The 23,915-nt window shown below is 34.3% G+C and overlaps 1 protein-coding gene across 3 annotated transcripts in view; it reads left to right on the forward strand.

Annotated features, from left to right (window-relative positions):
- MAP3K20 (mitogen-activated protein kinase kinase kinase 20) overlaps window positions 1-23,915 on the forward strand; it is a 219,745-nt gene that overhangs the window by 129,620 nt on the left and 66,210 nt on the right. For all 3 annotated transcript variants that reach the window (XM_007494388.3, XM_056794010.1, XM_001368122.4), the window contains exons 8-10: window positions 5,405-5,491; window positions 10,068-10,142; window positions 17,079-17,185. In XM_007494388.3, the coding sequence (XP_007494450.1) occupies window positions 5,405-5,491; window positions 10,068-10,142; window positions 17,079-17,185 (269 nt within the window). The remainder of the gene's footprint in view (window positions 1-5,404; window positions 5,492-10,067; window positions 10,143-17,078; window positions 17,186-23,915) is intronic.

Genomic DNA, 23,915 nt, shown 5'->3' on the forward strand with positions numbered 1-23,915 from the left:
ATAGAGATTCAGCTTGTAATAGTGGAAAGAATTGGCTTAAAAGCCAGGAAGACCTGACTTTGATTCCACCAAGGTTGCATACTATCTTTGTGGCTCTAGGCAAAAGCTCTTAATCTTTCATGTTTCTAGACCAATGGTATCGAACTCAAGTAGAAACTGGGGCTAATAAATCATGCAGAAGGATCTCTAGGACCGCATGTTGACTAAGAAAACCATGCAGAAAACATTATCTATGTTTTACTGTATTTTATTTATTTTGTTAAATATTTTCCGGTTGGAGTTTAATCAGGTTCAGTTACAATCTGCTCTAGGCAAGTCTCTGTAAGACTTTTAAGTTACAAGGAAGGTGGCGGACCTGATTTAATAAGGGGAAGTTGGAAGGTTGCCTTTATCGATAAAATCACAAGGCTAGTCCCTATCCTTTATAATCTAATTTAAACATATCCCTTATAAATGTAGTTAAATATATCCCCTGTAATTTTCAAACCAAATCATTAGCAAGCATTTTAAAGAAAACTCTTAGCCAGTGCCAGACACTATGCTATCACTGGTGATACAAGTACAAACAGAAAGACAATTCCTGCCCTAAAGTAGCTTATATTGGGAGGAGGGAGAGGGGGAGAAGATATCAAATGAAAGGAAGCTGAACAGGTAGGTATATGGCCAGGTACCATGGAAAATGGGAGGGAAATCGTAGAGAAATGAGTAGAAAACTGAAAAGATGTCCAGAAGAGTTAGGAGTATAGCCTGGAGTAGAATAACAATATAGCTAGCCTTCATAACCAAATGGAAGCCCTTAAAGGAAGTCCAGGGTAGAATGAACTTCCAGGATGAAGAAGTTTCTGGGGCATCGTAGAAAAAGTCTTAGGAGAGTTAGGGGTATTAGGCATAGAATTAGGCACAGAGAAGAATAATTAAATCTACCCCCAATAATCTTATCTAAACAATTTCTTCAGCAGAACAACAATAATAATTGACACTTTGCACTTTCTATCTATAAAAATAAGGTAGATTTTTACCCAAGTAAAATTATTATTAAATTTCATTTTGGTTTAATTTGAATTAAAGACATGGCTATATTTGGCATACAGTGAATTCTTCCAAAGACTACAATAGACCTTTGAACTCTTAATAAGTATTTGATTACTGACTGATATTCAAATATTTTAGTTAGTGGGTCTTTCTACTTTCTACTTTTTGATTTGCCTCCAAAGGTTTACAGAATAATTAAAATTAATTGGCTTATATATAACCCAGACAGAATTGCTTGTCAACTCCAGGAGGGGGGAGGGAAGAAGGGAGGGAGACAACATGAATCATATAACTTTGGAAAACTTATGTGGAAATGTTATTAAAATAAAGAAAGAAAATTATAAAAAAATTTTAAAAATCAATTGGCTTTCTTGCAAAACTATACAAAAATGAATTGGATTTGGGGGAGCAGAGAGTGATTTATTTCCTGCCTTAGTTCCCTGAAATCTGTCTCCTAGTATGAGAATAATCTGGCAGCAGGTAAATAGCTTGTCTTTTTTTTAATTAATGAAATTATTTTCAAGTGTCTCAGTCCTTCTCTCTGCTCCCTTCCCCATATCACAGAAGGCACCATCCAAGAGACAGATATGTGTGTATAGATTATGTCTTTTTTTTCTTTTTATCAGTTCAATGTCTGGAGGTGACATTCACAAGTCATTTTTCAAGTATTAAATCTGTAACTGAATAAAATCTTCTCTTGGTTCTATTCATTTTGCTGTTCATTACCTCATGTACTCCTTTCCAAGTTTTTAAAAAATTAGCCTACTCATCATTTCTTATTGTGCAGTAGTACTCTATCACCATCGTATATCATAATTTGTTTAGCCATTTCCCAATTGATGGGTATCCTCTCAGTTTCCTTTTCTTTACCACCACAAAGAGAGCTACTATAAATATTTTGCAACAAAAAGGTTCTTTTCTTTTTTTCTCTGATCTCCTTTGGAAATATATATATACATATGTACATATATAATGGTATGTATATAAATCTTAAAAATATGTATATTCATCATAAAGGAATAGTGAGTAAATAACTCAATGATCCCATCCCTTATCAAGTAAACCATAGCAAGTGATTCTTCCTTAATCAACAAATACCATTTCTTTAAGAAACTAAATTAGATGTATGATCAATAAACACTCATATAGATGTTTATATATTTTATATATGATGATAATTCTAAAAGTAATAAGAATGAATCTTCAAGTCTTCTCTTGAAAGGTCCCTTTGGAATTAAGAGGAAGTGTTGATTATTTTATCTGGTGCCCTTTACAGAATAATGGACTTTGATTAGAGGGAAAGAGCATTCTATAGTCCTTCTAAGACCTTCTAAGTCAGGTCTTCTTTTTCTCCACTTAAAAATAAAAAACTTTCCAAATGACTTTTGGGGAAGATTATATATTAGGAACTTTTAGAGCACAACAAACTTTGAAAACAAAGTTACTTAAAGAGAAAAAAACACCAACCCTGATTGTCTGTGATCCATGTTTCAGCCATTGCTCAGTTTATGACTTCTCTTTGTTGCTAAAAGGGAAAAAAAAAACTAGAGAAAATAAGTCATCCCCCCAAACCATCATTCCCTAAACCAAAAGTAGAATTTTTTTCTAAGCATAAATTACTTCAACAGATAAGCTCTAATAACCTCATTCTTTATGGAAAGAGAGATGGAGGAAACTTTATCAAGAGGAAGGTTTCCCTACTATTTGGGTAGCAGAGGATGGGGTTGTAAAGAATCAACTTTAGGGTAGATACTTAACAAGTTTGTTATTGACCATAGAAATTCACCGATTTTTCTATGACCCCAGAATCTCTAAGAATACTGGAAGATGAATAAAGGTTTCCTTTCCTCCAGAGGGTCACTAAAAGGATCTGATATGACTATTTTCCAGATTGAAGTAGAGTCTCAGCTAGTTTCTTGTGGGGTTTGATGGTGGGGGGATGGGGAACAGTGTCCTGAGTTTATTGTCAAACTTGATCAGATAGCTTTACTATAGATACATACTAATAATTGAATCTTTTAGACTCCTGAAAGTCTTCCTAGACATTGTTTCACAACCTTGTTCTGACACTTGCAATTTGTGTAGAGGATTGAAAAATCTATGTTTTAGGAGCTCAAGCTAAGAAATCACAGATGTGCTGGTATGGGAATTTAACTAGATATCATTGAGGGTTCAGAGCACTGTGATTAATGTTTCGATCCCTGATTGTTTTGCATCTATCAGATGACTGCATGTCTAAGAAGAGAGAAATTTTTTTTTAAGTTTTGTTTTCCCAGAAACCTAAGAATAAATTCAGCAAGCATTTATTATTTATTGAATGCCAGCAATGTTCCAGAGTCCACACCAAGTACCTGGAATACAAAGAAAAACAAAACAGTCCTTGACCTCAAGGAACTTACATTCTATTAGGCAGAAATATAACTAACATGCAATTGAGTTTTTGGAAGTTTACCAATTAGATACTTTTCATATGGATGCAAATCAATATTTTTTTTAAATAATTTGATCTCCAAATTATTTATTGTGTTCTCAAAATCTCAAAATTATCTCAAAATGTTATCAACCAAGTTTTCACTTGAAGTTTGTTGTATGTAAGATAGTCCTAGAAAAAATGGCCAAAGGCTTTTTCTGACTGTTTGGTGGTGCAAGGCTTTTAATTTATTCCGAGCTGATTCCTTTGCCCATTCTCTACAGGAATATTAAATCATTTCATGCATGTACTCTTCCTATTCCTTGTATTCCTGAGTTTTACCACCAGTTGAGTGGTAATTGGGATAATAAATTGAGGGTTTTTTTTCTCCCTTTTACCCTTTGCCTTACCCTATTCTACTTCATGTCCCCTGTGCATACTGTTAGGCTAGCCAGAAGTGATTGGATATGTCTTCTTATTCTTCTCTTGTCCTTAAAATATTGGATAAAAATGCCCTTTCTAAGATACTCCTACCTTTCCTAATAAGCTCTGTGACTCAAATAGAATTATTCAGTAGCTCTTCTGAAGAAGCATCTCACACACTTGATTAAAAGCCCAAATATGCTTCAGTGGATTTTTTTCCCTGCTTGAACAGCATCTGCCAATTTCCCTGGTTTTCTGCTAATTACTTTCAGTATTAGCCAGAATTCATTCAACAGGATGTGCTTGAATAAGACTGAGTACTGGCTAAGGTAACATTGGACATAGACTTAGAAGATGCTGCTTAGAGTGGATGTCTGATGCTCAATAAGTATTCTTTTTATTTAAGAAAATAGTACATTTTAGGATATATGATAGAACAGTAGAAGTCAAAATCACTGAGTTCCCCTCTTGTTTCTACAACCAATTCCATGTATATGGAATACAGAAATTACAGTTTTGCCACCATATCACTTGCCTTTTTTTTTTAACCTCAATTTGCCCTGCTGTAAAGTGGGCCTGATTCTTGAGGTACTGGGAGCCTCAATTATTTTGATGGCTGTCAAAGGAAAAAAGTAGAATTACTTAATATCTCAACCTCCCATTACTTAGTCTTAGGAGCCATTCCAAAACCGAGCTATTGCTTTCAGCACTCTTGACTTCATATGATTAGGAAGTCTTATTCAGAAGCTTAGTCATTTCTGAGGAAGTAGAATAGTAGCCATAAGATTAGAGGATTTATCAATAGGGAAGTAAAAAGTTCTATGATTTTTTAAAAGTTGGTATGATAAAAGATGTTATAGGTAGAGGAAAGGGAAAACATTAATATCCCACATGGACTAAGAGGATACATCTCAACCAGAGATAGCTCCAAAACTAGAAACCTAAAGGTTGTATTCTTTTGGGTGCCTGCCATTTTGGGTTAAGTATTTTGGCACGGGAATGGATTTTGAGCAAAACACATTTAAAGAGACCTTTACTAAGCCTTTAAAATGTATATTGGATTTGAATTGGATTGTTACAGCTTTAAAACGTACATCAGATGTTGAATGATTGTCTTATAAAGCTACCTCTCAACATCTGGGTGGGGGTGATGAGGTAGAGATTGGAAGAATATATTACTTCATAAATACCAAGTAAGCAAACACAAAATCCAATTTAGGGGAATGAATGAAAAATTATAGTAGACTGAATTATGATGAAGATGCTTACTCAATCCATTGGTTTACTAAAAATATTTAAGTCCTCTAAGTCTTTATGTTCCCATTTCTAAATCCAAATTTCTTTATAAATAAAAGGAGAGGAGCAATATAAAAATGTTTAGAGGTAATCTTATTTATGCATATGCACATGTACTCAAGGTTTTATAGATGGGATCTGACATGCTGATAATTGGTTACAGATATATGCTATGCCAAGTTTCAATAATATACTAGAAATACAAAGTACAGGAATAAAAATTATATATATTTTTTGTTCCAGGTTCTCTGGGAGATGTTAACAAGGGAGGTCCCCTTTAAAGGTTTGGAAGGATTACAAGTAGCTTGGCTTGTAGTGGAAAAAAACGAGGTAAGACTACGTTTCTACATTCAGGTACATAGATCAGAAAACAGTATTGGGGTTTTGCAAAAGACTTTTTCATCTTCTTCAAATTGAAAGTAAGTTCACGCTTATGGAAAGATTAGCAGTAGGAGCTAACACAAAGGGTCAAAGTGATGTTATTCCTCATGAATGGACCCTTTACATCTAATTGTTGCAGCTTCACGTCGTGATGCTGTAGATCAAAAATTGTACAAGTACTGTACTAGTTTCTCAGTCTCAATTGTAAAACCTAGGGGTTTGTTCTTAGTGATGAAAGAAGCCATTGCGTCCAAGGTAGGGGAACAGTTTAACTCCATCTCCTGCGTTTAGGACATCTTTTTACTGGCCGGGAGTTGATCTATCTGTAAGAGACCTTCAGCTACTTCAACTTAACTCTCCCAGCAGGAGTCACTATAGTACAAGAAACTGTCGCTTAGATGAGAATTTCAAAATAAAAGAAGAAAAAATAGTTTCAAAAAAGGGGAAAAATTACAGTTTTGCCACCTACGTTCACCACGACATTGAAGATGAGCTCCTCACTGGAATTGGCGAGGCAGTGGCATAACTGTTCCCTTCTTCACGCAGAGCCTTTCCATTTCAAAAGGACTTCAGTGGCGTAAACACCGTTTGTGCTGTGTCCCCAGCCTTGCTTTTCTTCTTTCCACAAATTGAGGCTTTCAGTTAGTTGGACCTATGAGCCTACATCAGAGAACATGGTACATTCATATCAAAGGGAGCAACTACATTTTGAAAAGGTTTAAAATTGTGACTGAAATGTACAGCCATGGAAATTCTCAGCATAAGGATGAAGCATTCAATATCAAGGTATTATGGGAACGTAGATAACCTTATGGAAGCATGCCATTGTCTTTGCAGTACAATATAGTTTTATTTCATGTAACGTCATCATTATTAAATCTTCTCTAACCATTTCCCAGAAGTGGCTAAAACAACTTCAGAGTAAATTAACAAATAGCCAAAAAAAAAGAGGAAGATTTGGGATGAACACATTTCAGACTTTTAAAAACATCCTTTAAGTGTATTAGATTGATTCTTATTCTCCATGTACTTGCAGGAAGAGTTAGGGCAAATCAAAAAGCACTGTTGACTAGTAGTAACCAAGTTTCCATCTCTTGAAAAATTTAATTCAGGAAAACTCTGATAATTTGTCCTTGACAGTCATTGGAGATGGCTGAAGTTTTCTGGTTCTCTAATTAAATGGGTGGGGACACATATTTGCTGATTATGAGGTGGAAAAAAGGCCTTAAAATTAATTTGTGGTTGAGAATGTGTCTTTATTGTTGTTGAATAAAGAATTTTCAGCTTTAACTAATTGTAATGTTATTTTCTGGTGTACCATTAGATAAGTAGATAAATGGTCTCACTTTCACAAGAGAACTGAAGTCTTAAGCATGTAGGATCTCACTGAGAAGCTCCACAGTTGAATCTTTGCTAGTGAGGTGGCTAGATGTTTGGCACTGACCTTGCAAATAAGTGTGAAGAAAATGACTGATGTTCAAAATGAAATATAATCTTCTCTTTTTAACTTTTCTTGAGCTAAATCAGAGAAAATATACTTCCAAGACTTAATGTGTTCTCCAAATATATGCAGTACAAGAAAATGCTTAAAACCAGAAACAAATATTCCAACTGAAGAATGGTAAGGTGCAGCTAAGAATCCAAAGCTTAGTCAAGACAATGGAGTAGTTGTAAGGAATTTGAAAGCTGACTTTGGAAAATTAACCCTAGAATTTGGGGATCACCAATTTTTAATCGCCTTCTTAATCTTTCAAACCTTGTAGCAGAACTATGGTGTAGTCATGCCCATATAATAAGTAGAAAATACCCTTATGTCAACAACGTCCATTTCCAGCTCACTCATGTGTGAGCCATTGTTTACAAAAATAGTAACATATTCCAGCTGGTTTGAGGTGAATGTGACTTCTAAGATTATAAGACAAATTCAGATACCCTAAATGAATATATGTCAATAAAAGAAAGACTATTGTTAAATTCTCTTAACAAGAAGGAGGGAAATTATTCCGTATGAAGATGTTTGTTTTCCTTCCTTTTCACATGATTAGATTAACCAAAACCATAGAACTCAAATTTTCAAATAATTTCCATTATCACCATTCAAAAGAAGGATAAGGATCTCATTAGACTACTAGAGGCAATCATTCTACTACATTAAGTTTTCCTATTGGCATATTATGAGAACACTCTCATAAGGGATGATTTTATTTCCTGTTGAAATTGAAACTCCATACCAATGTTTCTTAATCTGAGTTACATGAACTTAAAAAAAAAATTGAGAAATGCATTTCAATATAATTTGTTTTCTTTGTAGTCTTAATTTATGCAATTAAAAACATTTAATAACATACTGAGAAGAGAATGACCATAGGCTTCACCAGACTGCTAAAGGGGTCCATGGAATAAATTTTTTTAAAGGGTAAAAAATCCCTTCTTAAATTTAAAAAAAAAAAATAAAATTTATGGAGTTCCCTGAAAACCTAAAAAGATTCTACATGAAAAACATCAAACTAATGATTATCAGAAATGAGGTCCAAAGTAATGCTGAATAATCACTGAATTCTTTAAAGGGCCTAGCAGCCAGGAAATTGATTGGGCATTACTAAGAAGTTCAAGTTTGTAACAAATTTGGAAATCCACTCTAGTCATTTTAATGAGATTGAACCAACAACTCATTCAGAATGTTATGACTATATAATCTCTGCTTTATAAATATTTAACTTCTTGCTTACTTTAAAGTATGTTTAACCCAAACAGCAGACTTACCAATCATATTTAAGATAGATTTCATAAAACTTAGTCTTCTGCTTTAGGGTGTATTTCAGAAAAAAATTTTTGGAACAAATTTTGTGATATGTATCTTTAAAGATTCATTCTAAAAAAGACACAACAATTTGGGGAAAATATTCCTAAATTAATGTTTAAGAATACATTTTAATTTATAATCTGAATACATTTTCATTTGTTATAAACATTAATGTTTTATTAGTTTTGTAAGCATGGTTCTAAAATATTATTTCAAAATTCTTTTAAATGTAGTATAGACATCTTTAGAAATGTGATATGTCTTTAGGTTATTTCAAAGCTATTTAAAACTTCTAAACTAAGTATAAATATAAAATATCTGATTCAAGATTTATCCAGTCCTTCCAAATGTCAGTTTTATAAAAAATAAATGTTATATCTAGATATCTATGTATCACCTCTCATACAACTAGCTGAAAAGTTAATATAATTAATAAATGATGTGTTCTGTTCCTCATCTTTTCAGGCACTAGAAGAATAATAGATTTTGGCATTGTAATGCCAAGATATTTTTAAAAATAATGTTTTAAAGTTAACATTTCTACTTGAGTGAATTAAAAGATTTATTTAAGCTCATGCTTATAATTAGACAGTATATATTATTTATTTTATTAGTTTTTTCCCTCTATAAATAGCTTACATTTTTTAAAAAGAAAGGTTAAAATGCCTGACTGTTTTAATAGTCTAACTGCTTAAAGTTCTCTGCATGTTAAATTATGTTGGGTTTTTTTTTTAAGGTAGAATTTAATAAATCTTATTCTTGCTTGCAAATTGTCAGGATTAGAACATATATAACCATCTGGCATGCCTTCTGATAGAAAAGGAATTTCTTTCTTTTTATTGTTGTAAGTTTCTAAAGATCATCTTTAGCTAGATATAGGCCACCAACTTGTTGCTGATAAAAAGCAACACCCCACCCCAGTCCCCATTTTGTAGCCTCTACCAAGTCTCACTGAGTCCATTATTTAAAATTTGGATTCAGAAGATCCCTTTTGTAAAACACACAATAGAGCTCTTTCATAGCTCTGGAACAGAACTGGTCTTCCTGACATAGGCTATAACTGTATTATATTAGATTTTCATTGTATGCAATTGCTATATTTGGGGAGATATGATTTGACCCAGAGTATGTCCCAAATGATGTAATAGTGAATGAAGCTTTAATGGGCTTCTCTTGTCCTGGTTTTCCTGGCCATATCTTTGGTGTGTCTACATATACTGCTGAAAAAATGTGTAGTTCTTTAAATTTATCTCTTTGATCTCCCAGTCTGAAGATTCCCCTTCACACCACCTCCCCACTGCCATACTCTTACTGCAAAAAACCAACCGGATTTGCTTGCTGTTTGACTCATTCCCGTATGGTTTGTAACTATCAGTGACCTGAAGAAATGCAGTGATAGAGCTGTGGGTTTTATTTTCAGTGTTGATGTAAGTTCCAACTTACCCACACTCTGGATTCTTTCAGATCTGTCATAGTTTCTTTTAGACTTGCTCTTATGTTCACTTCTATTTGTTGGATTTTACCTGGTGCCCTACTGTGATTTAACTGGGGAGGAGAGATTTATATAAAGTACAATTGCTATGAATCTTTTTCTAGTCTAGATTAATAGTAGTTTTACATTGCAAATCTTGCTCAAGCTACTGTTCACTTTTTAAAAATAGCTTTAGTTAAATCAGACGTTCTTTGCTCTTAATTAACGAGTAAATCCTGTTTCTAATGCAGAGATTAACCATTCCCAGCAGTTGCCCCAGAAGCTTTGCTGAATTGCTCCATCAGTGTTGGGAAGCTGATGCTAAGGTATGTTAAGTGTTAATGATTTTAAGTATTTTTCAGTTTAGTTTTTACATTTGATCATGCAGATAGTATCCCTAGCTCTTCATCAAATAGGCAAAGCTAAATTGTTGTTACTGTTGGAACAAGTCAAACTATTTGTTCGTCCTGCTGTGCTACATTTTGACCTTTAGGAACTGTATCTTTGGTCCTCTCTTTCTTAAAATTCTCATGTCAGAATTCTGGACTGCTAGTCAACCAAACCTTTGTAGTCTCTCTCACATTCGAGGAAACAGAAAGCAAGAAAGGTAAGAATTGAGACTTAATACTTACTCGTTTGGCTACCTTAAATAGACGTCAACTTCTTTCCTTGCAATTTTCAATATCTATCAATGACTTAAAGAGATGTCTGTGAAATTAAATAGTTAAGTATCAAAGTCAGCAGCCTACTGTAAATGAAGGGCTGTCATTTGAAACAGAGTTTTCATGTTAAACCACTAAACCTTTAAGTGATTGAGCTTACCATCATACAAATAGCAAACCTTTAATAGAATACTCATATTCCATACAATATTGCCCAGATGAATGTTTCACAGTAACATCTTCAGTACATTATAATCAAATCCTCCCTGGTCACAAACCCACTATGATGCTTTTGCATTTATAACATTTATGACATTTTTTTCTGTTAAACTCACTGCCCCCCTATAATGTTGTTTCATCTAACAATATATCTTCTCAGAAAAAAAAATCAATGAAATCATGTGAGGATGTGCCCAGTTATGATTATTATTCCATTGGTTTTTAGTCTCCGTGGTTTAAAAACATGTTAGAATTTAATTTGGAAACTTCTAATTAATTACCCAATCAGAACTTATTAAGCATGTACTGTCTACCAGGCACTGTAATAGGTACTGAGGACCCCAAAACATAAATAAGATAGTCTTGTCAGTTCTCAAGGAACTTACATTCTATTGTAGTCAGTTAATAAGCATTTGTTAAGTGCCTACTATGAACCAACCACTGTGCTAAGGGTTGAGGATGTAAAAGAGTTCCCAGTCTAATGAGGGAAGCAACATACAAATAATTATGTACAAATGAGCTATATAGGCAGGATAAATTAGAGATAATCAATAAAGTGAATACTAGAATTAAAGAGATCAAGAAAGATTTCCATAGATAATGGGATTTTATCTGGGACTTACAGGGAGCCAGAGTAGCCTAGAGGCAGAGATGAGGAAAGAAACCATTCCAAGCAGAAGAAACAAGCAGAGGAAATGCCGAGAGCTGAAAACAAAAATGACCATTTAGCAAAAATTACTAAGACCTTTGCATTCTTTGCTATTTATTCATTTGAACAGCAAATGATGATTTGCATGACTAGCCTATATCATGAATATTATATCAGGATATGCTATCACTGTTTCCCCATGTGTTTGTACAATTTGACATTTTGACAGTATTTTTTGTATTTTTCCACTTAAGATTTTTTTTGTTGCTTTTTTTCAGGGTTTATGACACCAAGAGAGTTAAATTTTTAATATTTCTTCTCATTTTATGTATCATTTTATTTTGTAGATCTTTGTAACTAGTCACTTTGCAAAAAAAAATTGGTCTACAATGTAAAATCTTTTGATTTCTAAAAGTTAATTCATGCAATATTGTGTTGGACTAAATATAGGCCATAGAAATCTGACCTATATAAACTTAAGTGGATCTGTAATCTATAATATTTTTATCTATGTATATAAACATATATTATATATGTATATATAGTTTTGGGGGGTTCTTGTTGAAAAGATCTCATTTTTGGACATGCACTATATATTTAGGTCAGTCTACATTTGAACCAATTATGGTTCAGTAGCTGTATATGATTTAGGATTTGAATTTTAAGGATTTATAGTGATCATATTGAATCGTGCAGCTGTAGCACGAAATGTCTAAGTCATAGTAATATGAGTAATAAGGACCAAAGGATTTTCAACTCATATAACATTCAAAATAAATTTTTAGAGGTTTTTGCTTGTTTCCTACCTCTCTGACATATTATTATGAAAAAAAAGGGGGAAGGGAGTTACATTTATCATCAATGCCTTTGTTAACAATCACATAATCTGAACTAAACTCACTGCTTTTCTGCAAAAATTTGCTTTAGTCAATCTATTAACTGTGTTTTAAACTTGTCTTGGATTTTCTTGCTGCCTCTGTATCATTCCCTCTCTCTTCACCCAACTCTCTGTACTTATCTAACTTCCTTCAGGGCATAATTGAAGACTCATCTCTTAAATAAGATCCTTCTGGAATTTTCCTAGCTGCCCAGTTAGCTATCTGTCCTAAATGCCTTATTGTCTATATCATATTATATTTTACCTTGTAATATGATTCATATTTTTCTGTGTATGCCTACTTCACTGCTAAACGGTCACTAGCACTGAATGGTGTCTTATACTTTGCACATACTCAATATAATATTAATAGTCACACTAATTCAGATTCCCTAAAATGCAAAGTTCTGCATTTACCACTTCCCTTTGAGGCTGAAATTCATTAACAGTTCAACTAATGGGCAACAGTCTATGATGAATGATGTTTTCACATGTAGCCAGCAGGGCAAAGGTAACCCACAATAGTTCCAAATTCCAAACCCAAAACAGTTTACAATATAATAAAATCTCATTTTAATGTGTTGATGTATTAATAAAGAGAAAAGAAATAGGTAAAGGAGTATGAGTTTCTATGCCAATATGTCTTTACAAATCTTTATGCACAGTTTGGTGACACCCATTTCTATTTGAGTTTGCTACCACTGTGCTAGTGAGTGATTTAAACAGAAAATCCACTGCTTATTTGTGCCTATTAGGATAAAATATAGAGCCCATGTTTCTGAAAATGCCCTTCTACCTTTAAGCAGTTGCTAGTGCTGTTCTCTTTGAAATTATCTTATATATACTTTATACACAACTACATATATACCTGTTGTCTTCTCCAATGGAATATCACCTCCTTGAGGGCAAAAATTATTTTACTGGCAGAGTACCTGGAACAGTACTTGCCAGGTACAAAGCAAAGGCTTAAGAAATGCTTATTGACTTGATAAGAAGACATAAAAGATTGTTGGTCTTAAGTAGGTGTTAAATCATTCTAAGAATATGTCACTGCAAGTTCAAATATAACATTTTGAGCCAGATTAGCTAGAACCACAAATTTAAGAATAGATGGGATCCATGAGCACAACCAGCATTTTAAAAAATGTAAATACCCAAACCCTCCTAAGAGTTTTTGAAGCAACCTAGACCTAAATCAGATGGAGGTACCAGCATACATATAGTTAATGTTATTTCATTGATACACATTTAGCAATCATTTAAGCAAATTCTAACTTTCCTATTGTAAGTTTAGGAGTTCAAAGTTAAAAAAAAAAACCCCACAATTCCATCATGTTTCATGAAGTAGTTAAAAATAAAATACTGTTTATCTCAGAGTTTATGGGTTCCTGCTGGCTGCTTTTCTTCCCAAAAATCAAAATCAACTGTTTGTGATATTATAATTATTTCTTCTACAAATGACTGTAGCTTCACAAATATTATGTTACACTTGATAAACAGTAGGAAAAAGTAAGATGATGCTAAAGATGAAAGAAAATAGTGTATATACTCCCTAGGCTTAGTTAAGTGACTCTTTTATTGTATACCATTGGCTCTCAGTCTTTGGCCTGCACCATTTCACTGAGCTGCACCCATTGACTACTGCCAACACATGTCAAAATAATTCACTTGAAAGAGTGGGATGATGCCTGGACTCCAAATGCTTATCTTAGTTCTATTTTTTATTTCAGTGGAAATCTAAGAAATTGCCCATCTTAATAATGTAGGAAGTACTCAGTTCCCAAGAGAAAGAGAGGCACCTCAACACTGTTCCTACTTGTTTTTGTGCTCCCAAATTAAAATGCATGTTTTAATTGCTGCAACTGTAATTTGTTCAGAAATGGTATAATTATGAGGCGTGATGGAGAGAGAATGTGCATCATCCTTTTATTATCTCTCTCCATTTTTGTTTTAACCTTTTGTCTCAACCTTGGCTAGAGTCTGTCAAATGGAATAGTATAGTCACTGCTCTCTAAAGAAACACATTTAACTGCTGCATTTTCAATTTTCAAGTGAATAGTACCATTCTTTTTTGTCTCCCAACCATAAAGAAGCTGTAATGTAGAACAAAGTTGTGAACTTAGTATTATTTTGAAAGTTGTGGGCTTTTTTGTTTGGGTGGCTTAGTAATTTTTACCCTCTTATGCTAAGTAAAACATTCTCCACTGAGGTCCTCCTGTGTCTCATCATGGAATAAAAATGACCCAGGGTTCTTCATTACTGTCTATTAAAATTAATATACATTAACATTAACATAACTCCTCCAGAAGGTCCTTTCTTAGCCTTCCTATTGCTTAGCATTACACCTTTCCAACTACCTTGTATTTATTTTGTCTATATTTTTATATTTTTATGTGTACATACTATCTACCCCCAATAGAATGCTAGCTCCTTGAAGAAAGAGACTATGCCATCTTTTTCTTTGTATCTCAAATGCCTAATAGAGCATTTGACACATAGTAGGTGTGCTTGCCTACTACTTTAATGGTTAATAAATGGCTATTGAGGAAATTAACTTTTATTTTTTAGAAATAAATAATTAGAAGACTAGCCAAGTTGGCAAGGATTTGTTTCTTGTCTTAGCACCAGCTTAGCTCAGGACTGAAAAGCTCATCCTTAGAATTTGGCTACTTGGTAAAAAAAAATTTTTTTCAAGCATAGCAATTTATGTAGATTCTCAACTAGGTAAGAGGGTTTCAGTTTGCTCAGCAAAAAGAGTACTTACACTCATGAAATACAGTCCTTGAGGAACTGAAGAAAGTAAAATTTAGAAACTAATAAGAGAAGCAACCTGTCATTCTAGGAGTATTTAATGTTGCCTCCACAAGTCAGCTTTGGCATGGATACTCTTTTGACCTGAAAAGAGCATCCTTTCTTGACTTCCCAGACTTCCTTCTCTGGGACCAACCAAAAAAGGGAAAGAACCTATTTTTCTTTTTGTAGATAATGGATTAGCAATTAAGAAACTAATTAACCTAAATGCTTGTCTTCCCAAGAAGACTATCATAAAGACATCTTTGGTCTTCCTAATTGGTCTCCCATTTCTAATCTCTCTTCCTCACTAATTCATCCTCCATACAACTGTCAAAAATAATAAGTCAGACCACATCATACTCTTGCTCAAAACCTTGGAATGACTCTCTTTTAGCTAAGGATAAAATTCAAAAGCTTCAGCTTGATGGATTGAAGCCCATAGGCAGCAAAGCCCCAACCAGCCTTTGCAACTTTATTTCATGTCATTCTCCTTCATGCCTTCTATGCTATAGTACACAGAGATTAGTTGGACTATTTCCCAAATCTGACATTGTATCTTTTGCCTTTGTACAAGCTATTTGCCAGACCTGGGATGAATCACCTTCCCTAAATTTCTTTACCAGAATTTTTATTTTCCTTCAAAGCATGTACCACCTCCTCTCGTGAGCATTCCAGTGGTTTTTGAAATTACCTCATATTCACCTTCTTTTTACATACTCTATCCCTCCACCAGTAGAATGTAAGCTCCTTGAGGCCAGGAATTATTTTATATCTGTTTGTTTCCCCAGTGCCTATTACAGTGTCTTGTACAAAGTAAGCACTGATTGAGTTACTTCATTCTACCTTCTAAAATGAGCTACTAATTGGTGCATCAGATAGAGATCCCAGTCTGTTGTTATGAAGACTCATCTTCAGTTCCAGTCTGGACTCAGACACTCATTATCTGGGGGACGTGGGGCAAGACACTTAACCTTGTTTGCCTCAGTTTTCTTATCTGTAAAATGAACTGGAGAAGGAAATGGTGAGCCTCTCAATATCTTTGCTAAGAAAAACCCCAAATGGGGTCATGAAGAGTCAGACACAAGAATCACAAAACAACTGAACAACAAAAAAAATCTTCTACAAGATACTTTTTCTGATCCTCCTTAATGCTGCCAACTTCCCTTAGACATTATCTCTAGTTTATCCTGAATATATCTTATTTGTATATAATTGTTTGCTTCTACATTGTTGTTTTGCTTGTATATACATTTGTACATAGTTATTTGCTCATTAGACTTCAAATTCCTTAAGAAGTAGGGTTTTGTTTTTTGCCTTTCTTTGAAGCTCCAGAGCTTAGCACAGTGCCTGGAACACAATAAATGCTTAAATGCTTATTGACATAACTGTTCTTTAAATTTGCCTTAGGGAAATGAGCTATCGAATAAGTCTGAATTTGTATCATTGCTAAAGAAGCAATTTTGAAAAGACCATCTTTATGGCCAATGTCCCTAATGAGGATTATTTTTTAATTTTAATTATTTTGATTTATTTTAATTTAATTACTAAACTTCTGATTAATTTTTTAATCACCTCCCCTCTTCCCACCACATACTTATTGGTCTGAGGAATCACCTTCTTCAATCTATTAGAGGATTTCTTCCAGTAGAAAATATCAAATATTGGACTGGTAACTCTAAAATTATCTCCCTAGCATCTCTCTGAATTGAGAAATTGATCCCTTTTGGTGTCAGTTATTTTGATACATGGCAAAAAAGGATGGATGAAATCCATTAAAAGCCCTGGGTTCAAATCCCAACTTTGTTTATTACCAATATAACCCTGGGGCAAGTCACTTAACCTTTCTATGCAATGTTATTTTCTCTAAAATTAGATGGGTTAGATTGAAAGGTCTTTAAGGGTCTAAGCTCTACACTGATGATCCTGTGATCTCTGCTTAGAAAGGATATAATTTTACTCATTAAATGGAACTCATTATTATATTTATGTCTCCATTAACTCCAAACCAAAAGTCCCCCTCCCTTAATCCCTGTTGAATGATTACTTACCCTGTCTTTTTCAGAAACGTCCATCATTCAAACAAATCATTTCAATTCTGGAGTCTATGTCAAATGATACTAACCTTCCTGACCAGTGTAACTCATTCCTGCATAATAAGGCGGAATGGAGGTAGGTATCCATGTTTTTGAAATCCAGTTTTTAAACAATACCAGCCTAGTTTAAAATTCTTTTTAAAACAGGGATAAGTGGCAGTGAGTTGACTCATCGGATAGAAAGCCAATAGACATGGGAGATCCTGGGCTCAAATCTAGCCCCAGACACTTCTTAGCTGAGTTGACCACTGGCATGTCATTTAACCCCCATTGCCCAGCCATTACCTCTATTCTACCTTGGAATACTGGTTCTAAGATGGAAGATAAGAGTTAAAAAAATGGACTTGTAATTTAATGGACTTAGCGAGTTTGAGAGATTTTGGACAAGGAAACTCCTTTTACTTCTGAAAATTAGCTTCTTCTCCGCACTGTTTAGTTTTGATGAGTTTCCTGGGGCACTGAGAAATTGTGATTTGCCCAGCTAATGTGTCAAAAGCAGGACTTGAACCCCTGTCTTCTGGGCAGCAAGACCAGGTTTTTTTTATCCACTTCCACATGCAGCCTCTTGGAAAATAGGAACTATTTAAGGAACATGGGCAGTGTCAGGACTGGACTACAAGCCAAGGAACAGAGCAGAGCTTCCCATTTCCAATCTTAATTACATTCTAGAAGTGGGAATACTTTTATGAAGGTTCTGACAGCCTATCTAATACACTCTCCTGTTTTATAGGTAGACAGAAAAATAACATGAGTTTCCCAAAGAGTGTTTCATGAAACTTGTTGCTTTGTGGTGTTTGGAAAAGAATTCTGAAATCAGATCTTCTGCGGAGAAGATTGTTACCAGACGTTTCTCTGTGTACGCTCTATATTAGGAAGCTTTGGCTTTCATCCAGTGAGAACACAACTCTAAAACTATTTCCCAGTCTTGGGACCAGCAAACCAGTGTACCTGTAGATGAGGAGAAGAAAAAAGGGACAGGGACTATTCTTTAGGAAATATTTTGAAATGAGATTTTTCAAACATTTCAAATTGACCGAAATCTGCGATTTGATAAAAACAGACTCAATAATGACATTGTGTGAGTGGAAAAAGTGAGCCCAGGATGGAGAATTTGAGCCAGGTCACATGACGCTCGAGTATAAATAGCATGTTTTAGAGCTGACATTATTCTCCAACTGACTCAGCAGAGATTCTAGGTAACTTCACCCGGCTCCCTGCCACTAATCAGTAAAGAGACGCTTTGCGCCATCTGCTGATGACAAATGAAAACTACAAGCAGCTAGAAAGTGGGCAGCCTACCTACTGCTGTTTCTATAATTAGGCATTTCTTCCGGTTTTCTGTTTTTGTGGCTTTTATAATGAACTCGTTAGATGTTATTAGTTTTAGTAAATGCCACTCTAGGGCCAGGGATTTTAGGACAAATGAATTAATTTAGGCATCCAAAAGCAAGATTGTCAACTTAAAGCCATACAGATTTGTTCCTTGGCTGAAGAAAGCAAGGAGAATGAAAATTTAAAAAAACAAAAAACAACTGTTATTTTCTGCTAAATCATATGGAAATAAGGAAATAATGCCAAACTCTGGAATTTATCCTTTAGATCTGGTGAATTTAGACCTTGCAGCCAGTTTTTTAATACTGTATGGTAATGATTGAAATAGGAAGAGATGACAAAAACTCAAATAAGTCTATAAATATAATTAATTTGTCATGGTGAATATAAGTTATTATAGAAGTGTCGGTCACTTAATCATAGCACAGTCTATACCACTCATTTTGCAAAGGAGGAAACTTAGACCCAGAGAAATTTAGTCACTTGTCCAAAGTCATATAGCTTATAGATAAAAAGAGTGGAAAAGAGGTCTTCTGGCTCCAAATGTTCTTTCCATTATGTCAAACTTCCTCTAATCCTCTAGAGAGGTATTATTCTAATGCTTTTTCACAGCATGAAGGTGATCTGGTCTTCTCAAGGACTGGGTCAATTCTAGACCAAATGTTCATAAAGTTTTTGAGGGTCTGAACCCCTTTTGCTATCTGTTAAAACCTATGATCCCTCCTCAAAATATTGCTTTTAGATGCATATAAAATAAAATAAAGAGGATAACAAAGGAAATCAATCATGTTAGACTATAGTTATCAAACTGCTTTTAAAATAGGTTCACAGATCCCTGATTAAGAACCACTTTTCTAAAAGATTCTAGCAAGGTAGAAACAACTTCAAGGAAAACCCTGATAACAAGCCTCAGAGAGGTTCATCATTAGTAGGGTGTCTGCTAAGGGATGATTTTATTTACTTCTTTGTTTGTTTATTTTTGCCCAAGGAACTCATAAAATTGTCTATTATGTCATGGAATGATTGTGATTTTTGTTGATAGAAGAAGTAAATTTATATTTTAAAAAGCCTTTTTTTTAAGTACCTTAAAAAGGTCCTTTAAAAAATATTGAAGGAAACCTATATTAGAGACAGAAGTATTTTATTGTAAACAGAGTATTGGGCTTGGAGTTGGGAAAGGTTCAAATCTACTTCTAATATTTATTCTGTGACCCTGAACCCGGCATTTAACCTCCATGTACTCAAATCAACTCCCTAGAACTTATAAAATTTTTGAGATGTAGCGGTTAGTGCCAAAGGTTTTCATCCTAAGATAGTATTTGAAATTTCTTCTTTTATTTGAGTACACTTGAGAAATAACATTATTTTGTAAAGTCTCAGCTTTGGATAAGCTTATAAATCATATCTTGTTTTCCTAAATTTGCAAAATTAACTGTGTAAATTTTTTAAATTATTAAAATAATCCATTGGACAGTATTCACTTAAACCTTATTACCTGTCTTCTGCAAATTGCAGGCCAAACAAGTCATCTTTTTTTTTTTTTGGTAGAACACTGACATTGGAAAATGTTTATTTTTTCACTATTTTTGACATTTTCTATATCTGACAAAACTTCATATAGTATGAAATAAAATTTATTTTCAGAAATAAGGTAAATATGTAGTTTGAATATACCTACTGAGTCTGCTTGAAATTAGATTCTTTCCACTGCCTTCTTGGGTGGTAGAAAGGAAATAAATATTAAAAACTTCATAGATATGTTGGACCACAACATTTTCATCATGCTTTATCATTTACTAGGAAATTAGCAATGATCAAGTTAATGAATACAAGTATTCGGGAACCAGAAAATGTATAGATACAAGTCCTCTATATGGGATTTTCCATTATCATTAGAAGTCTTGGTTTTCTTTAATTGCCTAAATCCTTTCAGGCCAAAGGCCTGTGGTAATTTGCATGGCTGAGTTCTGCAGTATGTGTGGAAGAGAGATCAGATTTAATATGTGTATTTTTTCCATGCCTTCTGCAATTTATTGTTTGTTAGTGTTCCCCACTGATGATTGCAATATCATGAGAATAAAACCCAAAATTAAATACTAGTCGTTAATCCCACAAATCATATTTAGAATGTTGATCATTGTGATCGGGGACAATTGTTCTTGAATTACACAATGTGATGGTTTGAGGATTAATTAGGGAAAACAAATAGCCTGTCCAACCCTTTTTAGATTCCTATATTTATAAATTTGTATACTTATTTGACAATAAAGCTTTCCCTCTGGTGACACTGATGGTTTACTATGCCATACTACTCTATAAAAATATATAACATGGCTGAAATTTCATTCTTTTGCAGACTGACCTTTTATTTTAAAAGAAGTTTCTGTCTAATGAAAAAGATAATTATAGTACAGTGCATGATTTTGACATGAAAAACTGCTGTTAGTAGGACTTTACCTTAGAGGGATTTGGCTTAAGAGAAAACCATAATTTGCATAGATTAAAACACCTAAAAACTACATTTAAGTAGCAGTGAGGTTGAGCCAGGCACGGTATCAACAAAGCCAGGGAAACCAGTGTTCTTAATTTGGCCTGCCAGCGTAGGGATTATAGCCCTCCTGGCACACGGCATTAGGCACTCTTGTCAGCCCTTGGGAAAAAGAAGGCACAGGGAAGCAAATTAAAGATGAGAGCTATTCATGCCTTCCATCTATGTGTTGCTATCTGTTTATGTCACAGCCTATAACTGATTTAAATGTTGATTAATTTTCCACAGGGACTGGAGGGTACAGCCAAAAATCTGTTAAGATTTTCAACCTGAAACTGAATAGAAACCCTTGACTTAAATAACAAGCAAAAATGTGTTTTTTTAAAAATGATTTTTTTTTTTAATACATTGGTGGGACAGCTAGGTGGCTCGATGGATAGAGAACCAAGCTGGAGATGGGAACTCCTGTGTTCAAATGGCTCTCAGACACTTCTTAGCTGTTTGACCCTGGGCAAGTCACTTAATCCCAATTACCTAGTCCTTTCCTCTCTTCTGCCTTAGAACCAATACTTAGTATTGATTCTAGGACAAAGGTATGGGTTAAAAAAAGTATACTGGCTAAAACAACATAATTGACAAGACAAGCAAATGCTCAAAATGATAGGAACGCTGCCCAGAGGTAGGGGAGTGGAGATGAGCTTTTGACTATTGGGTCCCTCCTATCCATCTATTTAAACACACACACTCACAATCCAGAAAAACTTCTGTGGAAAGGGTATTTGCTTGTTTTGATGCTATTGCAAACCCCCAGAGAAAATTTTAGGATTTTTTTTCACATTAGCTCAAATCCTAGATAATTAATTATTCAGGCCCCTCTTTTGGATCTTTGGTAGAGGAATCTTTTTTTATTTTTTTAATCCATATTTGTTCTTTAATTGCCATAGGGAACTCTAGGTGTGGAAATTCCATCTTTAGACCTTGGACAGCAACATAGCTTCAGTTTAGATGTAGGCTTACCTATTGTCTGCAGCACTGAGAAACAAAGTGACTTCCCTATAGTGCCAGAACTAGTGGGTGTCCAAGCCAAGACTTGAATCCACACCTTTCTAGTTCCACTGAAACCCCCTATCCACTGAAGTAAGGCTGCCTCTAAATAAGTATTTAGTGATGCTATTTTTGTGACTTAAGTGCTTTCACAATATTCTCTCTGTATGTTGGTGCACAAAGGGAAAGAGAGTTTTTCTTTCCCTAAATGATTGATTTACAAAGAACAAATGCTTGAGGGTGGCACAACCAGCTGCTTTTTACCATTAATTACCTCACTTGTTTTAACAAGGCACTTTTCAGACTACCTAATGTGATTAAAGCATATTATGATATTAATTGCTTGCCAGATTCCATCTTGGTGGGATATAAAGTTTTGGTTCCAAATATAGACCTACCTTGACACCTGCTCCATAGGGAAGTTTCTGTTGTGCAGACTATATATAAGTACATCTATGCAGTTATTAGAGTAGGGAGGCATAACAGGGCACTGGTTTACTCTGTTTCCCTGGAAGTGAAATGCCAGGCTTTGGAGTACCATTAATAGGTTTTGTTCGGGACAGCCACCCTTCATTTTCAACTTCCCAAACCCAGGATTTGGCCACCTATTCAAAATTTGAATAGTGATTGTAGTAGTTGTTAGTGTTTTACTATACTAACCTTCACAAACACATTTTTCTTCTCTTTTCCTTTTTGTTTCTTTTATCCTAATATGCCCTTACTGGTGTTTCTTTTTCTCCTCTTTTTCCCCCTCTTTCCCCATTTTTATCTTGGACTTGCCAGTGACCAATACTAATATCCATGGGCATTGCTTATCTTGGGAGATACTATGGTTCCATGGAGTGAGTTATAGATTTGGAGTCCTTAGTCCTAGATTAAAATTTTGCTATCTATGTGACCAGATAAAAGTCATTTAACTTTTAGGGGACTCAATTTCCTCATCTGTAAAATGAGAGCATTGGACTAAATGAACTCTAAGGACTCTTCTAGCTCTAAATCATTGATTCTATGATCCTCAGGACACTCATTTGGATTTCAGAGATATAAGTAAACTACTAGTATAAGGATCATTTCACAAGGGAAGTAACTATAATTATTTTTCTTTATAAAGAAAAAGAAAACAGTATACTTTTTCAGGAATAGGGAAGTTTTGTTTGATTTTTGTTAACTGTGTCTCTAACTATAAATTCCAAAAACCTTTCCTGAAAGAACTCCTATTTCTGAGAACAAGAGTTCTTCATCTTTCTTATGTTATGGACCCAGTCTGGTAAGACTTATGACATTCCAAGAATGTTTCTAAATACATAAATAAAATGCATAGGATTACAAAGGAAATCAATTATATTGAAATACAGTTACATGTCAACAGATGAATATTGGCATATACATAAATGTGCATATATATACATCTATGTTTAAAAGCCAATTTCAGAGTCCAGTTTAAGAATCCTTGAGTTATAGGGTTCAATTTAATTCATTTTCACAATTCATTTCATGTTAACAATTGCTTACTGTTTGCAGAGCACCATGTTAGACTGAAGAAAACATAATTTAGGTAAGACATAGCCAGCCTTCATGGAACTTCCATTTTCATAGAGAAATTTAGCACATACATATAATTATAATACAAATTATACAAGGTGAGTGCAAAACAGTGCTTTGTGAAGTGTATTGGAGAAAAGTTGTTACTAGCTTGGGGAGGTGGTTGGTAATGTATGGAACTTTAGATAAAGCTTTATGGAGAAAGCAGGGAATGGTATACACAATGGCAAAAAGTATGGGATATGTCCAAAGAGGAGAGTTGTCCATTTTGACTGTGGTATAGGGTATATGGTATGGAACAGAAAGAGGTGTCTAGAAAACAAGAAAGTCAATTCTGAATGTGAAGAATTGTGACATGGTCAGAGGATATGAATATGCAGTTTTTAGAAGAAGAAATTAA

The sequence above is a fragment of the Monodelphis domestica genome, chromosome 4 (assembly GCF_027887165.1).
Source record: "Monodelphis domestica isolate mMonDom1 chromosome 4, mMonDom1.pri, whole genome shotgun sequence".
Taxonomy (NCBI): domain Eukaryota; kingdom Metazoa; phylum Chordata; class Mammalia; order Didelphimorphia; family Didelphidae; genus Monodelphis; species Monodelphis domestica.